At 40.0% G+C, this 20,131-nt stretch overlaps 2 protein-coding genes across 2 annotated transcripts; both read left to right on the top strand.

Moving 5' to 3' along the window:
* The first annotated feature begins 69 nt into the window (after nt 1-69).
* LOC129742883 (uncharacterized protein K02A2.6-like) lies at nt 70-2,667 on the top strand. Its single transcript, XM_055734828.1, has one exon. It carries the CDS (start codon nt 70-72, stop codon nt 2,665-2,667), a length of 2,598 nt encoding a protein of 865 aa, XP_055590803.1.
* An 82-nt stretch (nt 2,668-2,749) lies between these two features.
* LOC129742882 (uncharacterized protein K02A2.6-like) lies at nt 2,750-3,811 on the top strand. Its single transcript, XM_055734827.1, has one exon. The coding sequence runs from the start codon at nt 2,750-2,752 to the stop codon at nt 3,809-3,811; it is 1,062 nt and encodes a 353-aa protein (XP_055590802.1).
* The last annotated feature ends 16,320 nt before the right edge of the window (nt 3,812-20,131 follow it).

Below are 20,131 nucleotides of genomic sequence, written 5' to 3'. Positions count from 1 at the left end.
TTTAGCAAACGCTACAAGTGCTTTCAACTGCGGAAAAACGATGCTGACGATTTGGTGAGCTACGCTGGGATGGTGAACAAGGTCTGTGAGGATTTCGAATTGGCCAACTTAACGGCGGACCAATTTAAAAGCCTCATTTTCATCTGCGGTCTGCAATCAACGAAAGATGCAGACATACGAACGAAGCTACTGTCCAAATTGGAAGCAACTGGTCCGGAAGAAGAATGCAGTCTCGAAATTCTGGTCAAGGATGCTCAACGACTGCAAAATTTGAAGCTCGACACGGCGATGGTTGAACAACATCAACAGGTGACTTCTGTCTGCACAGTCAAGCAGAAGAAGTTTCCAGTCAAACCATCCGGTTCACATTCAAAGCCCATCAAGACGTCAACCAACCCAAAGACTCCATGCTGGCAGAGCGGCGGAATGCATTTTGTCCGCGACTGCAGCTACTCAAGCCACGTCTGCAGGGATTGCAAGCAAACCGGACACAAGGAAGGTTATTGTGATTGCTACAAACCGAAGCCGCAATCAAAAGCCAAGGTTTTCAAGAAGCGATCAGTGAAAGGTGTTTTTGCTGAAAACAACATCAACTGCGTGTCAAGCCGGAAGTTTCTTACCGTTCTCATCGATGGTTCTGCAGCCACGCTTCAGTTCGACACAGCAGCAGACATCACCATCATTTCGAAACATCAATGGAGCAAGAAACTCGGATCACCAGCACTTTCAGCAACAACACGCACCGCCACGACAGCTTCAGGTAAGCCCCTTCATCTTTTGGGTGAGGCCAAAGCTGAAGTGACACTAGGAGACATCCAGAAAACAGCGGTCTATTACGTCACCGACAATCGTCTGGACCTTTTCGGTCTGGAATGGATTGACCTATTTGAGCTTTGGGACAAACCATTATCAGCGATATGCAATCAAGTCCAACTCGAATCTTCAAACAACATCCAGCGATACAAAGCTAAGTTTCCTGAGGTTTTCAAATCCACCCTGGGTCACTGTACGAAGACGAAGGTTCGATTGTACCTCAAGCCCAATGCTCAACCTGTTTTCAAGCCGAAACGTCCAGTGCCATTCACCTCCGTTGAGAAAATCGATTTGGAACTGGAACGCTTGCAAAAACTCAACATCATCACGCCTGTGGAATTTTCCCAGTGGGCGGCTCCAATTGTGGCTGTCAAGAAACCAGGAGGACGAATCCGAATTTGTGCCGACTACTCAACCGGTTTAAACGCTGCATTGGAACCGAACAACTATCCACTTCCGGTTCCCGATGATATCTTCAGCAAGCTCAACGGATGCAGATTCTTCAGTATCATCGATCTCAGCGACGCATATTTGCAAGTTAAGATTGACGACGATTCGAAGCAACTTTTGACCATCAACACGCATCGTGGATTGTTCCGTTTCAACCGGCTCGCACCTGGGGTCAAGTCAGCTCCGGGAGCCTTTCAGCAGCTGATGAACACCATGATAGCCGGCCTGAAAAGTGTCGATTCTTTCCTGGACGATATTCTGCTCTACAGCCGAACCGAAGAGGAACATCGGAGCATTCTGGATGGATTGTTTACGCGATTGCAGGACTACGGTTTCCACCTGAGGGAGGAAAAATGCAATCTCATGCAGCGGCAAATTCGATACCTTGGGCACATTGTCAACGCCTCAGGTCTACGTCCCGATCCAGCCAAAGTCGAAGCTATTGTCAAGATGCCAGCACCAACCGATGTGAGTACCCTTCGTTCTTTTCTTGGTGCAGTGAATTTTTATGCGAAGTTTGTGCGCGAAATGCACACGCTGCGCCGACCGCTTGATGCTCTGCTGAAACAAGATGTCAAGTTCGAGTGGAATCAAGATTGCCAGAGGTTTTTCCGACGGTTCAAAGAAGTTCTACAGTCCGACTTGATGCTCACTCACTACGATCCTAACCTTGAAATCATCGTAGCAGCAGACGCATCTCAAACTGGAATCGGAGCTTGTATCCTTCACAAATTCCCAAACGGTGCATTCAAAGCTGTTGCTCATGCGTCTCGATCCCTCACTCAAGCCGAGAGACAGTATGGGCAAATCGAAAAAGAAGGACTCGCTCTGGTATTCGCTGTGACCAAATTTCATCGAATGCTTCTTGGTCGCAGGTTCCTGTTGCAAACGGATCACCAACCCCTTCTCCGAATATTTGGTTCCAAGAAGGGCATTCCAGTTCACACGGCGAACAGACTGCAGCGGTGGGCTCTAGCACTGCTATGCTACGACTTCGAGATCCAGTACGTGTCCACATCTCAGTTTGGCTACGCAGATGTCCTTTCTCGCCTAATCGACAAACACTCAAAACCAGACGAAGAGTTTGTCATTGCATCGGTCCAGCTGGAAGAAGATGTGGAGATCCCGCTTCAAGAAGCCATCAGTTCGGTTCCCATCACATTCAAAATGGTAACCAACGCAACACTCAAGTGCTCCGTTCTTCAGCAAGTCAGTCAATTCATCGAAAACGGTTGGCCATCAAATATCTCCGAAATTGTTAACCCAGCAGTGAAGCCATTTTTCCCCCATCGTGATGCTCTCAATCATCAAGAACTGCATCATGATGTCGAATCGGTTAGTCATCCCAGAATTCTACCATCAACGGATTCTGAAACAACTTCATCGAGGTCATCCGGGAATTGAACGGATGAAAGCCCTAGCCCGAAGTCACGTTTACTGGCCGAAAATCGACGACGACATCTCAACGTTTGTGAGGAAATGTGAAATGTGTGCTGTTCATGCCAAATCCTCACCGAAGACTTCTCCTCAACCGTGGCCAGCAACACATTCTCCTTGGGAACGCATCCACATCGACTTTGCCGGTCCATTCAAAGGTCTCAACTTCCTGGTTGTGGTGGATGCCCATTCAAGATGGCCCGAGATCTGCACAATCAAATCAGCAACATCATCGGCAGTCATCGAGTTCCTGGATGAATTGTTCGCTCGTTTTGGGATTCCATCAACAATTGTTTCCGACAATGGCAGCCAATTCATTTTGAAACAATTCGAAAATTTCTGCGGGAGGAACGGTATTCAACATCTGCGGATTTCGCCTTATCATCCACAATCAAACGGTCAGGCTGAAAGGTTCGTGGATTCCCTCAAGAGGTCTTTGCTGAAAATCAACGACTGGCAAAACATCCATGAATCACTTCAAACGTTCCTGCAAGTTTACCGATCAACTCCAAGCCGAGTCCTGAATGGTTCCACTCCAGCTGAGCTCATGATTGGCAGAAAAATCAAAACTATTCTGAATCTTCTGGATCATGACCAATCGAGACATCCGAAAGCAGATCAGGAACCACGACCACACAAACTAACAACTGGTGCTGCGGTGTATGCCAAACTATACCGCAACAATTCGTCTTGGAAGTGGGTTCCTGGAAAGATTCTTGAAGTGATTGGCAAAGTTAACTTCAACATCCTATTGGAAGAGCATCATGGCAGGCGGAAGCTGATACGTTCACACGTCGACCAGGTCAAGCTTCGGTATCCGGGTGATGCAAGTACTTCGGAGAGGCAGCCTACACCATTGAACATATTGGTCGATATGTTTGGACTTCAAGCCCGGTCAAGCCAACCATCTCCAACATCAAATGTTCCAGAACCTGAAGAAGATGATCCACAACCACCAGCCGGAGAATCAACTTTGGTCGATGTCGATGTTAGCATGGAAGACCAAAACGATTCTTTTGTTTCCCTCGAAGATGAACCAACACCTAGACGTCCCCGAAGGAACATCAGACTGCCTGAGAGATTAAATTCTTACCTGGTGTCCTGGAAATAAGGAGGGAGATATGTTACCACAGTAGGCATCGACTTATGCTACCGTGGATACCAAATCAACAAGTGAAAATTATTCATTCTTCGTCAGACCCACGTGCTATCAACACGTTACTCAATTGTTCTCTTTAAAAGTAATAAAATAGTAATTAGTCTAAAAATCCAAGTATTGTTTCTATATAAAGAAATACTTTAAAATTTAAGAAATAATTTGAACAAATTTGTTTTTTTTAATTCTGAATTTTTGTGTACTTGACACATAAGCTCTTAAGTCTTACATAATTCTCAAAAAGAAAAACCAAAGTTTCAAGCTTCTGTTCTTTCCAGGACCCAATATTTCAATCGAAAGTGATAAAACTCTCAAAGTTTGTAATTTTAAACTTAAAAACTTGCGATTGAAAATTTAAAAACTTTTCAACATATTTTTTAGATAAAATCGTCTTTTATGAATCAATCATGATTTTTGAATTAACCTTAAAAAGTTTGAAACACGATTTGAAGTAGGTAGCAACTTTAAACTTAATTTTAATGCAAAATGTTAACTAACTTTGTATTTGCTTTGTTCTTACAATATGTGTTGTAACTTGGAACTCCTTATCTTTCAATTTTTATCAATACATTTCCTTGTAAGTATAATTGTATTATTTTGTAAAAATTCAAAACACTACAGTGGAATTTTTCAATTACCTTTCAGGTAAAAATAAAGAACAGAATTTTAATTAAGATGAATAAAAATTTACAATTATTATCATTTTCCTAAAAACTAATCATGGTTAGATTTTTACCTGATTGGATATTTATTTTAGAAACCAGTTTTCTATTAAGCTCTGTGTTTTGGAAACGTTTATTTTAAATTAGCTTAGAAATCTTTTGAAAAAAATTTATAGTTCAGAATAAAGAGCATAATTTAAAAAAAAAAATTTTCAATGACTTACCGAAAATTTGAAACTTTCATTCTGGTATGATTTGATAATTTGTTTTTTTTTATCAGTCAAATTTATTTTTAGTTTGTGTGGTAATCATGAGTGAAACATGGTGTTAGAAATTTCTTTCATTTTTTTATTGTTTATTTTTGGAATTGCTATTATTTTTAGCAAAATTTGAAATTCGAAATCTTCCCTCATGGACGGGTCCTTCGCACGGGCCTGCCTACGATAATGGACCTGAGACTTGAGACCTCAGTCCTGAAACCTGAAACCTTAGACCTGAGACCTAAAACCCGAGATCTGAGACCTGAAACTTGAGACCTGAGACCTGAGCCCTGGGACCTGACATCTGAGACCTGAGTCCTGAAACCTGAGGCCTGAGACCAGAGACCTGAGACTTGAGACCTGGGACCTTAGACCGGAGATCTGAGACTTGAAGCCCGAGACCTGAGTCCTGAGACCTGAAATCTGACTTGAAACGGGAGACCTAAGCCTGAAACCTGAAACCGGAGACCGCAAGCTTGAGACCTGAGACTTGAGACCTGAGACCTGAGACCTGATACCTGATATCTAAGACCTTAAACCTAATACTCGAGATTTGAGACCTGAGACTTGCAACCTGAGACTTGAGAACTGAGACCTGAGACCTGATACCTGATACCTGATACCTGATACCTGAGACCTGATACCTGAAACCTAATATTCGAGACCTGAGACCAGAGACCCGAGACCTGAGACCCGAGACCTGAGACCCGAGGCCTGAGACTTGCAACCTGAGACTTCAGACGTTAGACCTGAGACTTCAGACGTTAGACCTGAGACCTGAGACTTGAAACTGCAAACCTGTGACTTTAGACCTGAGAGCTGATACCTGAGAACTAAGACCTGAAACTCGAACTTGAGTTTGATACTTGAGACATGAGACCTGAGACCTAAAACCTGATACCTGAGATCTGAGACATGAGACTTGAGAACGTATTGAAGCGTTAAAAAACATTACTGTATTATAATTCATATAATTTCTAATCATACAAATGCCGGAGAAATCCAACGTTGTATTAAATAAACCGGGCAATATCCTGTCAAATCTGGGCAATATCCAGAGAATAGTTCAAGAGAAAAGGTGAAAGATATATTTAAATAGGCGCTTCATCAAATTTTACGAATAAAATGTTTGAAGGTTTATTTTCATATTGACAGAATTTTTTCAGCACGAATACGGACCGGACAAATAGGGGCTATTTTAACTAAAAACCTGGTAAAATTAGATCATTTTATTTCAAAATTAAAAGGAAGAATGATCAGGTTGGTTCAAATCTTCTCTAACAAACCAATTGGAGTTAGAATGACAATTATGGCAATATCCGGGCAAACTTGGTCAAAACTTTATAGTTAATCATTAAAATCCAAGAAAAATAACTTTCATCTTAATTTATCAGAAAATTTTAATAAGGCTTTCAAAACACCTTTCATAATTATTTTTATGAATCTTGCCCAAAAAAATCGTTTAAGACGCACAAATAAAAAAAAAATTACAACATTTTTTTTTATAAATTTGATTTGTGAATGAGAATTAGAAAAAAAAATTGCACAATCCGGACTTTTCTTATAGAATCCGGACAACCGGGCCGGACCGGACTTTTCCCAAATTTTTTATTAAATATCCAGATTTGCTTAAAAAGCGTAGATTTTCAGGCTTTTACTGCTGTTTGTTTGTTTTGATTTGACCTACCGGTGTAAAAAACGGAATTGGCTTAACAAGAATATATTTTTCAGGCTTTTGCTCTGATTGTTTGATTTGATTTGGCTCCCGGTGGAAAAAGACGGAATTGTCTTAGGAAGCGTAGATTTTGAGTCAGCTTATGCTGATTGTTTTTTTAATTTGACCTGTTTGGTAGTCGACTTGGCAGTTTCTGCTGATTGTTCGTTTTGATTTGGCCTTCCGGTGAAAAAGACGGATTGGCCAAGGAAGCACAGATTTTAAGCCAGCTTCTGCTGATTGTTTGTTTCGATTTGGCCTTCCGGTGAGAAATAACAGAATAGTCTTGGAAAGCGCTGATTTTTAAGAATGTTGCTGCTGATTGTTTGTTCTGATTTGGCCTTGCGGTGGAAACAGACGGAATTGGCTCATCAAGCGCAGATTTTCAAGACAGCTTATGTAGATTTTTGTTTTGATTTGACTTTTTTTTTGTGAAAATGGAGGACTGGCTTAGGAAGCGCAGATTTTTTTAAAGCTGCTGCAGATTGTTTGTTCAAATAGGCTTTTCGGTGGAAAAAGACGGAATTAGCTTAGGAAACGCAGATTATTAAAACTGTTGCTGCTGGTTGTTTGTTTTGATTTGGCCATGCGGTGGAAAAGACGGAAATGGCTTAGCAAGCGCAGATTTGTACGACTGTACCTGCTGTTGATTGTTTGTTTTTATTTTGCCTTCTTGCGGAAAAAGACGGGATATTTAAGGAAGCGCAGAAAAAAGGAATATGCTTGGGATGCGCAGTTTTTTTCGAGCCGGTTTCTGTTTATTGTTGTTCACACTTGGTCTTCGGTGGAAAAAGATGGATTTGGCTTAGGGAGCGCTGATTTCTAAGGCTTTTGCTGCTGATTGGAGGTTTTGATTTGAACACAGAATTTGCTTAGGAAGCGCGGATTTTAAAAGCTGCTGCTGCTGATTGTTTGTTTTTATTTGCGTAGATTTTTAGTCAACTTATGCTGATTGTTTTTATTGATTTTGCATTCCGGTGGAAAACGACGGAGTTGGCTTAGGGAGGCGTAGGTTGTCAAGGCTTCGGTTGCGAAAAAATATTTCCGATTTGGCCTCTTGCAGAAAGACGAATTGGCACAAGAAGCGCAGGTTGTCAAAGCTGTTTTTTAAATTATTGTTTCTGATTCGGCCCCAGAAAAAGACGGATTGGCTTTGGTAACGCAAATATTTGAGGCTGCTGCTATTGATTGTTGATTTTGATTTGGACTCCCTGCGAAAAACGACGGATAGGCTCTGAAAGCGCAGAATTTCAAGACTGTTGCTGCTGATTGTTTGTTTTGACTTCTTCCTTCGGTGGATAAAGAAGGTATTGGCTTAGAAAGCGTAGATTTTAAGGCAGCTGCCGCTGATTTATGTTTTGCCTTCCGGTGGAAAAAGACGGTATTAGAAAGTGCAGATTTTAAGCCAGCTTCTGTTGATTGTTTGTTTAGATTTGGCCTTTCAGTGGATAGATACGGATCGGCCTAGGAAGTGCAGATTTTTAAGGCAGTTTCTACTGATTGATTGTTTGATTTGGTTTTTCGGTGAAAATAGACGGAAACTGCTTTGGGAGCGCAGACTGTTAAGGCAGCTTTTGCTGATTTTTTTTAATTTGGTCTTCTGGTTGATAAAAACGGAATTTGCTTAAGAAGCACAGATTTTTAAGACTGTTGCTGCTGATTGTTTGTTTTTATTCGACCTTCCGATTGATGAAGACGGACTGGCATAGGAAGCGCAAATTTTTAAAGCTGCTGCTGTTGAATATTTTAACTTGGTCTTCCGGTGGATAAAGATGAATTTGGCTTAAGAAGCGCAGGTTTTTAAGACTGATGCTGCTGATTGTATGTTTTGATTTGGCCTTCCGGTGGAAAAGACGGATTGGTTTAAGAGACGCAGCATTTTCAGACTGTTGCTGCTGATTTTTTGTTTTGATTTGGCCTTCCAGTGGATAAAGACGGAGTTGGCTTAGCTAGCGCAGATTTCAAAGAGAGCGTCTGCTGATTTTTGTTTTGATTTAGCCTTCCGGTGGAAAACCGGTTCGGCTTTAAATGGGATGAAGTATCTATATGCAGAAAATAATATTTTATTGATTTGAAAAGCCGGTTCTAAGAATGGAATGAAGAATTAAGATAAAGGATATTTGAAAAAATAAAGTACTGAAAAGTAAAGGTTCATTTCGAGAATAAAGTTAAGAAGGATTGTTGAAATGCGATAAAGGGTGGGCAGAAAATAAAAATAATTTATTTAAAATGAAATTAAATAAAACATAGTTGATTTCGGAAACACTTACTTACTTACTTAATGATCCCGCGCCGATCCTCCGGTGCATAGGGCCGTGGTAAAAGACCTCCACTGTTGACGATCCGGAGCCAGCGTCTTCACCTGGTCCCAGTCAAGATTCTCGTCGACAGTTCGGATTTCAGCGGCTAGGCTTCGCCGCCACGAATTTCTGGGTCTGCCTCTTCTTCGATGACCTTCTGGATTCCAATCTAGCGCCTCTCTGCAAATCTCGTTTTCATCTCTTCGCAGCGTGTGCCCAATCCATCTCCACTTACGTTCCCGAATCTCGATTTCTAGCGCCTTTTGATGACACCGGCGATGTAGTTCCTCATTCGAGATCCAGTTGCCAGGCCACCAAGCGCGGATGATGTTCCGCAGGCAGCGGTTTACAAATACTTGCAGTTTTCGCGTCGTTACCGCATATGTGCACCAAGTTTCGCACCCGTACAGCAATACGGATTTGACGTTTGAGTTGTAGATTCGGATTTTTGTTCGTAGAGAGATCTGGCGTGACCGCCAGATGTTTCGGAGACTCGCAAACGCAAATCGGGCCTTTCTGATCCGTGTTTCGATGTCTTTTCTGGTACCACCATCAGGCGTAATCTGGCTACCAAGATACTGGAAGCACTCCACTTTCTCAACTTGTTGCCCAGCTACCATGAAACTGGAGGGATTTCCTGTGTTGATTTCCATCGACTTGGTCTTTCCGACATTGACTTTGAGACCTGCTGCCTTGGAACTTTCGGTGAGGTCGTCGAGTTTGCTCTGCATATCTGGTTGTGTTCGGGCGAGCAAAACAATATCGTCAGCCAGGTCAAGGTCGTTCAGTTGCTCCATTGTTGAAGGATTCCACGGCAATCCTCGGTTCGGTGCACAGTCAATCGATCCAATCAGAATCTCATCCATTACGATTAGAAAAAGTAGCGGTGATAGAATACATCCTTGTCTCACTCCAGCAGTTACCGGGATTGGTTCGGACAAGACACCGTCGTGCAAGACCTTGCACGAAAATGCCTCGTACTGTGCTTCGATGAGATGGACTAGTTTCTCTGGAACCCCTCGTCGCCTTAGAGCCGCCCAGATGTTAACACTAAAACACTAAAGATAAATAAAATAAAATGAATTCTTGCGGTAATGCTTGTTATTATGGCAACACTAGACAAAAAAAACAAAATAAAGTCAGTCGTTGATCTATTCATGAATGAAAGAAACGTTCCTCAGTGAATTTCTGGATTAAGATTCGCAAGAATCGTATAATCACGACAATCATATAGAAAGAAGTGAATTGTTTTTTTTATTATTATTATTATCCTTTTACTAGTTGAAATACCAGTTTTTAATTGCCTCTACGCTGTTCATTGCATTCATAGCAGACTAAGTTCGAAGCCAATTTAAGAACTATGGACAAATACCAAATTTGGCGTAAAATATGAAATTTTGGCGTAAGTACAAAACAATTTTTTTCAATTTTTCATACAAAGACTCTCACGAAAAAATAAACGAACAATCAGAAATATCTTTCAAAGAAAAATCGATTGCAACACACCAAAAACAAATTGAACAACAGCTAAGAAGCATAATCGAAATAGATCACAGAAATCGGAAACCAATGAACTGACACAATCGGTACCAGTTGGCTATACCATATGCATGTAGGAGAATCTATGTCTGTAAATAGACCCCATTTTCGAATCGAGTCCGAATTCGATTTACTTTTTACTCAGCATGGGAAGAATTTATTGCACCTCTCAAAATTCGCTTTTTACACTGTTTTTTTTTCTCGATGCATGATAGTAAACGAAATCATCATCAGGAGCAAAAAAGGAAGTCGGAAAATTCCATATTTCAACTGAAGATACTTTCTACTCCGATTCCTCGACCGCAGTACAGTTCACAAAAATCTTCTGAAAGTGAATCTCAATAAAGAGCTTTAATAATAAAGCAAAGTAAAAAGTTAAAAATCGTAAAAAAAATCTTGTTTCATGTTTGCTTTGAAAATTTCGTTGAAATTTTAAAAAAATTATTCAATAAATTATTAAAGAAAAAAATGTTTTAGTAAAATTTTCATTCCTTAGGACACTTTTCCAACTTCGAACCGAAACGATCGAATCGAATGGAAAAGCAATTATTTTTCAACTATTATCGCTTTCTGTTGGCCAGAATTCTATTATTTTCCTGCAGCAGAACAGCTTTCGTTCCGTTGCAGAACGTCAGCAGCATCCTTTCTCGGACTTGCAATCTTTGTGGGTTTTCGGATTGTTTTTCATTTATATTTTCCACTCTTAACGATGTTGTTGACTATCTATCCTATCGATCCGGGTGGATTTCAGCCAGATCCAGATTATACTGGAAGGGAATTAATTTGCACTAGTCATCTGAGGAGATGATGCTGCTAATAGAAATTGATGACGACAAAAAATAAAGATGATATTTTCTAAACTAGATCTGATTAATTTTAAAATTGGTTTGGACATCAGTTTTATGTGAATGTTTATCCGTCTTTAAATTTACGGAGTCAAATATGTAAATATCTAGACTCAATTGAAAAAGTTGAGTGGTTGGAAAAAAACTCTAAAATTGAAAAACGCATTTTACTAAGTAATAAAAAAAACGACTGTCCTAATGAAGTTCAATACACAATTGCCAATTATTCTCCCTTTCAATCAAAATCAAGCAAAAATCAACAGTATTTTGCTGCTGAAGCTGTTCTGTATTTCCTGGGAAAAACGGAACCGGAAATCACGCCCGATTCGTGATTGGTTGTAGTACATATATTTGCACCAACCGATCGACATCCACCCACACCTTCCTTCTTTCGATGTTGTGCTGCATTCAAACAAGCCAAGCCAATCCTATCCAGCACGTGTACCCTGGCACGTGGATGTGGTGAGCTCTGCTCGGTGTGAAAGTGATTGTAAAAACACGAACATAAAATTGACTTCATCCCCTTTTCCTTCTCAGATCAGCTCAATTGCTCCTCACGCCCCCGCAATAATCCGGAGAAGTTCAACAGATGAACTACAACTTGAAATTGGCTGTCGAATCACTTGTACATATTCCAATCAGGGACACACCGGTTGCGTGAATGTGTGTGTGTGTGTTGTTGTTGATTGCAGCAGGTTGAAGCCTTTTTTCGCCCTCCCTTCTCTGCTTTTCTCATATGTAGTTTGCATTTGAACATGCATCGTCTCGTCTCGTGCGGGTGCATCAATGTCAATCGATTGGTGAATGGGTTGGAATGAATGCTTCGAATGATCGGTCTGATTTGTAGTGACACATCTGTTGTGTTACTATATGTAATGGCACACAGTGATTGGCACATGCAGCTGGAACTGTAAATTCGGTTCAACTGATTTCGGAAAATGTTTTGGGATAGTCACCAAGGGGGGCTAAATGTTTAAATTTTGAATACTACATGAAGGCACTTCGTTTTATCACTTGAAAGCATAACGTCTTTTTATACTTTTTGGAAGGCCCAAGACCTGTATTTTTTTCACATCTCGAACAGTCTTTTATGACAAAATTGAAGCGAATTTTGCTGTCACGCCCTGAGAGCCGTGATGGAGAGTGGAAATGGAAATAACTTAATAACTCTGTAAGCTAAACATTTTTCTTCAAAGTAATATTCGTACCTTCCATGAACTTACCCTTTAATTTCTGGTTAGAGTCTGAGATTTTAGGCTCGAATGTACATATGTTTTATATTTTCCATCAAAAGGTTTCAGTTTTCAGTCTCGATGCGAGTTCCGAATGAAGTTTGATTGCTATTGGAGTTCACTTTATGAATATTCTTTAGATCGGGAGGACCAACGTGAGGAATGTTTGAACGTTCACTCTACAAATATTCATTGTATCAGGAGAACCAACAAGAAGAGTGTTCTGAAGATTGACATTATATGTATACATTCGTTGGATCGAGAGGACCAATAAAAAGATTCTCCTCACTTTACAAATTTCATTGTCTCAGGAGAACCAACATGGAGAGTATTCTTAAAAATCACTTTATAAATTCTTGATTGATCGGGAAGACCATCGTGAAGAGTGTACTGAATTATCGATGCATCTAGAAGACCAACATCAAGAATGTTCTGAAGGTTCACCTCATGATTTTTCGTTGGATCAGGAGGACCAACAAGAAAAGTGTTCTGAAGGTTCTCTTTATAAACTTACGTAGGATTGGGAGGAAATAATGAAGAATGTTCTGAACGTTTACTCTACGAATTTTCGTTGGATTGGGAGGACCAATAAGAAGAGTATTCTGAAGGTTCACATAATGAATATTTGTTGGATCGGGAGGACTAACAAGAAGAGTGTTCTGGAGGTTCACTTCATGATTGTTCGTTAGATCGGGAGGATCAACATAAATTATTTAGAAGGTTCAACTAATGTAAATTCGTTGGGTCGAGAGGACCAACAAGAAGAATGTTCTGAAGGTTCACTTTACAAACTTTCGTTGGATTGGGAGGACCAACATGCAGAGTGCTCTGAAGGTTCACTCTAAAAATTTTCGTTGGATCGGGAAGACCAACATGAAGAATGTTCTGAAGGCTCGCTTTACGAATTTTCGTTGATCGGGAGGACCAACAAGAAGTTTTTTGAAGTTTTCTTTATGAATATTCGTTGGATCAGGAGAACCAATAAGAAGAATGTTCTGAAGGTTCACTTTACAAACTTTTGTTGGATTGGGAGGACCAACATGTAGATTGCTCTGAAGGTTGACTCTACTTATTTTCGTTGGATCGGAAAGAATAACATGAAGAGTGTTCTGAAGGTTTACTTAACGCATTTTCGTTGGATCGAGATTTTCAAATTATGAAAACTCGTTGGATCGGGAGGACCAACAAGACGAATGTTCCGAAGGTTCACTTTATATACTTTCTTTGGATTGGGAGAACCAACAAGAAGAGTGCTCTGGAGGTTCACTTTACAAATTTTCGTTGGATTGGGAGGACCAAAAAAGAGTTTTTTGAAGTTCCCCTTGTGAACATTCGGTGGATCAAGAGGACCAACAAGAAAAATGTTCTGAACGTTCACTTTATAAACTTTTGTTGAATTGAGAGGACCAACATGAAGAGTGCTCTGAAGGTTCCCTCTACAAATTTTCGTTGGATCGGGAAGATCAAAACGGAGTTTTTTAAAGTTCCTTTTATGAATATTCGTTGGATCGAGATAATGGTCCATTAAGTAGAATGTTCTTAATGTTCACTTTACAATTTTTTGTTGAATTGGGAGGTACAACATGAAGAGTGCTTTGAAGGTTCTCTCCAAAAATTTTCATTGAATCGGGAAGACCAACATGAAGTGTGTTCTGAAGGTTCACTTTACGAATGGTCGTTGGATCGGAAGGACCAACAAGAAAAGTGTTCTGAAGATTCACCTCATGATTTTTTGTTGGATCGGGAGGACCAACATAAAGTATTTTGAAGGTTCAACTTATGAAAACTCGTTGGATCGGGAGGACCAACAAGAAGAGTGCTCTGAAGGTTGACTCTAAAAATTTTCGTTGGATCGGGGGGACCAACATGAATTTTTTTGAAGTTTTCCTTATGAATATTCGTTGGTTCGGAGGTCCAATAAGATGAGTGTTCTGAAAGTTCGCTTTACAAGCTAACTTAAGTTCGGGAGGACCAACAAGAAGTTTTAAGAGTTCCCCTTTATTTTTTATTTGTTTATTTGTTCATTTGATATAAAACCATCTGACATATTTAGGTGTCTTAATGATCTAGTTAATATTATTTGTACACTACATGATACTTTTCCTAACTTCTTTGTCGGTCACTTAAGTCATTTTCAATACGGCGTTTGAAAGTTGAAGTGGAAACATTGAAGTCGAAGACAGCATAATAACGTAGAAAGCATATTTTTGCGGAACGGTGAGGGTCGTTACTGCCATATCGCGTGCTTCTAGGTTCCAGGGAGAGCAAGTTTCTATTACGTAGGGTTCTTTCTGGAGCATAAATATTTCAGCGAGATAGTAGCTAGGAGCAGTCAGTTTCGTTCCGAAGAATCTTTTCCACTAACAGCGATTGACCGATAGAACGACGATCCGACAGCGTATGAAGTGTTACTAGCTCAGTAATCAATTGTTTATTTAACGCTGATATGCGAGAGAGTGACAATGATGCGATTCTTCGCTTTCTAAGTGACAAGCTTCACCCGTGACTAAATAATTCAAACAATTCAATTTCATGCGAAAATAATCAACTACATTGAGAGAGATACCATTTTGCCTATGTTCTACTTATTACAATTGGTTTTTTGCTTACTTGCTAAGAAACAGGAACATGTACATTAGGGTGTCCCAAATTGCATAACTTCTGGGAATCTGGGGGCTCACCCTCCAAATGGTAGATTAGGATATGCAGAACAAACTTTTGTATGGAGCTGACTAAAAAAAAATCATGTTTAGAGGTTCCGCAAGCGCGATCTTTGAAAAAAAGTCCACTTTCAAAAGATTTGATTTTAAATAAATTCTGGGTCCATAAATTTTCATAAAATTTAATTATTTTATATTTTTTAAATTTTTTTTGAGTTTAATACTACACGTAAAAAATGGTAAATGAACCAAATTTGTATCAAAATGTAAAACAAGCAGGCTATTTCCAAGAAAAAAAAATTTTTTGGTCCAAAAATTTTGGATTCAACTGAGCAAAATGTGTACCAAACGTGAAATATTTTTGATTTCAATGCCATCAAAAGATGCGGATTTATGTGCACTTAAACTTTGCTGAACAAAATATGTTGTTTGTATCATTGTGTGCAGAGCTATTCATGGTTTAACCCTTAACAAAAATCACAATTTAGGATATTTTTTATTCAATTTATCAAATTTTTCATAATCAATACCTACTTTTAAATCAAAATACTTGCAAAAAAAGACTTCGATGGTTTAAGGGGGTCATCAGAAGGCCATATATCAAATTTGAGCGGAATCGGACAACAGGAAGGAGTTACACTGAATCTCAAGTGTGAAAGGGATTCTGAGACATAGTGTTCTAAAGAAGCATAAAAAACTGGTTTTTCATCATACATTTTTTTCTTTAACAATCGATTGCTTAGTTATGTTGATTTTATTAAAATTTGAATTAAGACTAACATTTCACCTGAAGACTGCAACTCGATTGGACTTAAAACAAAAAAGTTATGGCTGTTCAAAGATTGTATTTTTGTGGCAAATTGCCCTGTAAAACGCAATGCGTATAATGTACTCATTGTGTGTTAAACGAAACTCAAACAAAATTTAAAAAATATAAAGTATATAAATTTTATGAAAATTTATGGACCCAGAATTTATTTAAAATCAAATCTTTTGAAAGTGGACTTTTTTCAAAGATCGCGCTTGCGGAACCTCTAAACATGATTTTTTTTAGTCGGCCCCATACAAAAGATTATTTTGCACATCCTAATTTACCATTTGGAGGCTGAGCCCCCAGATTCCCAGAAGTTATGCAATTTTGGGACACCCCAATGTACATCCGTCGTGATCACGGGGCCCTTTGTACTGCACGCATGCACGGCACATTCCCATGCACCGCATTCATTGAGTTTTCCACAAGTACTCCATTCACAAATTTAATTGGCTAAGCCACCCTAATTTCTCAACACCGTATTTCGCACTATCCGAATGTAAACAAACCCGCTGCAATCGGGTGCATCCAGCTCACTACGCAGTGGTGTGGTGCAATGCCAGCTCACCGAGGTATTATCTTACACTGACAACAGAGCAGCTCAATCTTCTCGTGACCGACTTGTTCCAACGCACACGCTTGTCATGCAGATTCTTTCAGAATTAAGCATGGCTGTGGCCCGTAACACCTTTATCCCACACAAGCTTTGCACGGAACGACCAAACGCAATCGCACATTCAGGTCACCACCTCAGATTTGAGCATCACTCCGAGTCGCTCTACATGCACATTTACGACCGGGAAACTTTCTCTGCAACGACGAACTATTTGTACGGACTGTTCAGACGGGAGAGATCACGCACACTATGTTGCCTTCGAGAGGTACTCAGTTCGGTACAGCTGTTTTGACCGAGTTCACACGCCGGTAAACGCTGAATGACGTCACTACACACTCATCTGGCGCGACCCCTTATAGTGTAGTTTTGATGCGTTATCGGATAAGACTGGGTTAACTCCTTTTTGATGTAAAGCCCTTGTACCTTTTATGGTGTACATAGGCTTTTCTTTGGCATCGGGTCAAAATTACACATTATTTCAGAAGCGGCGCTCTTTAGAGATGTGAGCAGTAAGTGGTATGATATGGAATGTTGCATGCAAGGAAAACAAAAATGAAAGCAAGTCAAATTTATCAATTCATAAATATATTTGAACGAATTTTGAATATTAAAACACTTTAAATGCACTCTGTTATCACTTTTTCCTACATGCAGCGGAAGGTTAACGGCACAATCAACAGGATGTTGTTATCTGGAAGAAATTTATATCAATTAGTGTCGATGGATTTTTTCGGGAAATATTAAATTTGAAAATATTAATTTGTCTCCTTGACTTTTGTTGGACTATTTCATGATGTATTCATTAAAATTTACCTTTATCAGTGGAAGGTGGCAGCAGTTGGTGCTGCATCGATCATCCTTTTCCTTCTCGATCCGTGTCCGCAGCTTTCCAACAAAAAACCTTCGAAATTCGAAGTCGCATATTCATTTTCGTACCTGTCTTACGACAATTCACGTCATACGTCAATTCATGAATTTTTCACTAGAAAAAAATCAAGTCATGTTATAAATATTATGAATTTTAATAAAATTGAAACACTTAACTGCAATCTGTTGTCTTTTTTCGCACCTACTGCGTTTGGCTCCTTGGATGACCGCCGAAATTTTGACAAGATCTAAAACTACACCTTTTGGAGCGTAATCGAGCTTTTTTAAAAACATGTGTAATATTGACCCGACGAAATGACCCGTTTTTTGACAGATGATGGCGGTTCGTGATAATGGGTCAATTTTACAAATTTGATGTGTTCCGCCAAATGAGTGTGTAATGCAGCACTGCGTTGGATCCACCAGACTTGAGTGCATCAAATAAAAAGGGCCCTGAAAGATTGGTAGGACTTTAACTAGGGTGCAAATCAAAATTGTGAGGTGAATAACTAACCTCAAGGAGAGTCCTTCTTTCTCTTAATCTACCCTTGGATCACAACGATGGCTAGTCTTTAGGCTTGCCTGTCTTCGGTTTCTGGAGATACGTTAACGAATTGAATATCAATCCAATGCTATTTTGTATGTGGTTTTACCTGTTTTCAGACCTATTTGAGCCGGTGACAATAGTGATGTGTTCCTTGTTCTAGGAAATGTCCCGATTTGGCTTGGCTGTCGGTAAAGGAATGAGAAGTACTTGAGCACGAGTAAAATGGGATGAACACCACTTAATTTACCATATACGGCAACTTTGGTGACACGGCTGACAGAATGGTGTCACGGTCGCCTTCCAGTGTTTGGGTTGTTTGTTCCAGCTATCTATAATCATGTATTTTTATAATTGGGTGTGAACAGTGACGATTGGCTATTCTTCATCACCTTCAGGCTTTTTAAACGATGAATGGCCTGGGCGTTGTGCTACTCCCTTTCCTTTTGCTTAGAGCTGAAGTATAATAGGCCTTGAAAGTGTTCTGCCCTGTTTCATGGTAAACTCTCTTTACCTGGCCTCAGTTTAAACTCTTGGCTTATCACTCAGTAATTTGCTTCTGCACTTCCGAAGTTTCATCAGAGCAGTAACTTGTCCATGCACTTTCGGGGTTTCATCTAACAATCATGACTTCTATTAAACGGAAGTTAGGACTAGGCTCGTTTCATGACAGTTAACAGGTTTGGGGTCATTACATGACTGGGTGTTGTTTGTGTTCCGGGTCACCATTAATAAAATTACAGTGGGAACTGTGTTATACCGTAATTTTTGTTGTATTATTTTCACAGCAAACATATATCTTTCTTTATGATGTTTACAAACATATAGACACTGTAATAGAAGTCCAAGCAGAGCACAACGATGAGCGTATGGCGGTAGGTTTAAAGGATTCTCCCAAGGTAGCTCACGAAGAGCGTAACGAACGAACCGACGTTGAATTGTTTCAAAACGCGCTGTCCATGCAGCTTCAAAAGGCCACCATACTAGTTCCGCAGATTAAAATGTTGATCGCACAAGGCAACAATACAGAGCTCGCAAGCAGAGTGGATCAGTGAATTCTTTACCCAAATGTATAATAAATCCAAGCATTCGGTTAGCCTTCTCGAGAACCACAGAGTAATGCTGCTTAAAAGTCATTTGACTGTCCAACAAAACGCCAAGATCCTTTATCTCCTCACCATGTTGCAACTGCTCGCCCAGAATATCGTAATAATGAATGAATGGATTTTTCCTACGCCCAAACGATAATACAGCACTTCGTAACGCTCAAAACTAGTAAATTATTGGCGCACCAGTTTCTAACTGTGTCCGAGAAGCGTTGTAATTCATAACAGTCAGCTTTACTGTTTATGACTAAAAATATTTTTAAGTCGTCCGCGTACAGGAGAACTCCACATCCAATGAGCAACAAGTTGATATAATTACAAAACAGCGTAAACAACAAAGGACCGAAATTGCTGCCTTGGGGTTCCCCAGACTTTGGAATGAAGTCAGAGGATACAGCTGAACCAATTTTCACAGCCAATCGACGATCTTGTAGGTAGCTTCTGATCCACGCACACAACCGTTCGGAAAATCCCAATCGATGCAATTTTTTCAGAAGAATATCGTGGTTTACAGAATCAAAGGCCGCGGAAATGTCGGTATATATTGCGTCGATTTGTTTGCCGGCATCCATGTTTGATATGCAAAAAGATGTAAAAACCATCAGGTTTGAAGTTACAGAGCGTTTAGGAAAAAATCCATGCTGGTTCTCAGAGATCCAGTTACGGCAAGCCTAAAACATGACATCGTTGACAATCCTCTCAAATACTTTCGAGCAGGCAGCCAGCGATGTGACACCACGATAGTTAAGAACATCTTTTTTGTCACCTTTTTTGTACACTGGGCTCATTAACGATTTTTTCCAGATGGTAGGAAATTTTTGTTGTTCTAGAGACTGAGTAAAAATGCTTGTCAGAGGTTTCACCAGTAAAGAGCAACACTTTTTCAGTACGCACGCCGGTATGCCATCCTGTCCGGCTGTCGTGGAGTTTTTCAGATTAATTATTGCCTCTAACACCATTTCCTTGCTTACAGCGAAAACATCCAGATCCAGCACATCGATGGGTACCTAATCGTGTTACTGCGGCGTTCATTTGACCAACGGTTGGCGATTTGACTGAGAAAACACTGGCGAAGTGCGTCGCAAAATGGTCGCATTTTTCGTCAGTTGACATGGCAAT

Source organism: Uranotaenia lowii, chromosome 2, assembly GCF_029784155.1.
Source record: "Uranotaenia lowii strain MFRU-FL chromosome 2, ASM2978415v1, whole genome shotgun sequence".
In the NCBI taxonomy this organism is placed as follows: domain Eukaryota; kingdom Metazoa; phylum Arthropoda; class Insecta; order Diptera; family Culicidae; genus Uranotaenia; species Uranotaenia lowii.
Note: the sequence above shows the minus strand (reverse complement) of the source record. Positions and strands in the feature narration are given on the sequence as shown.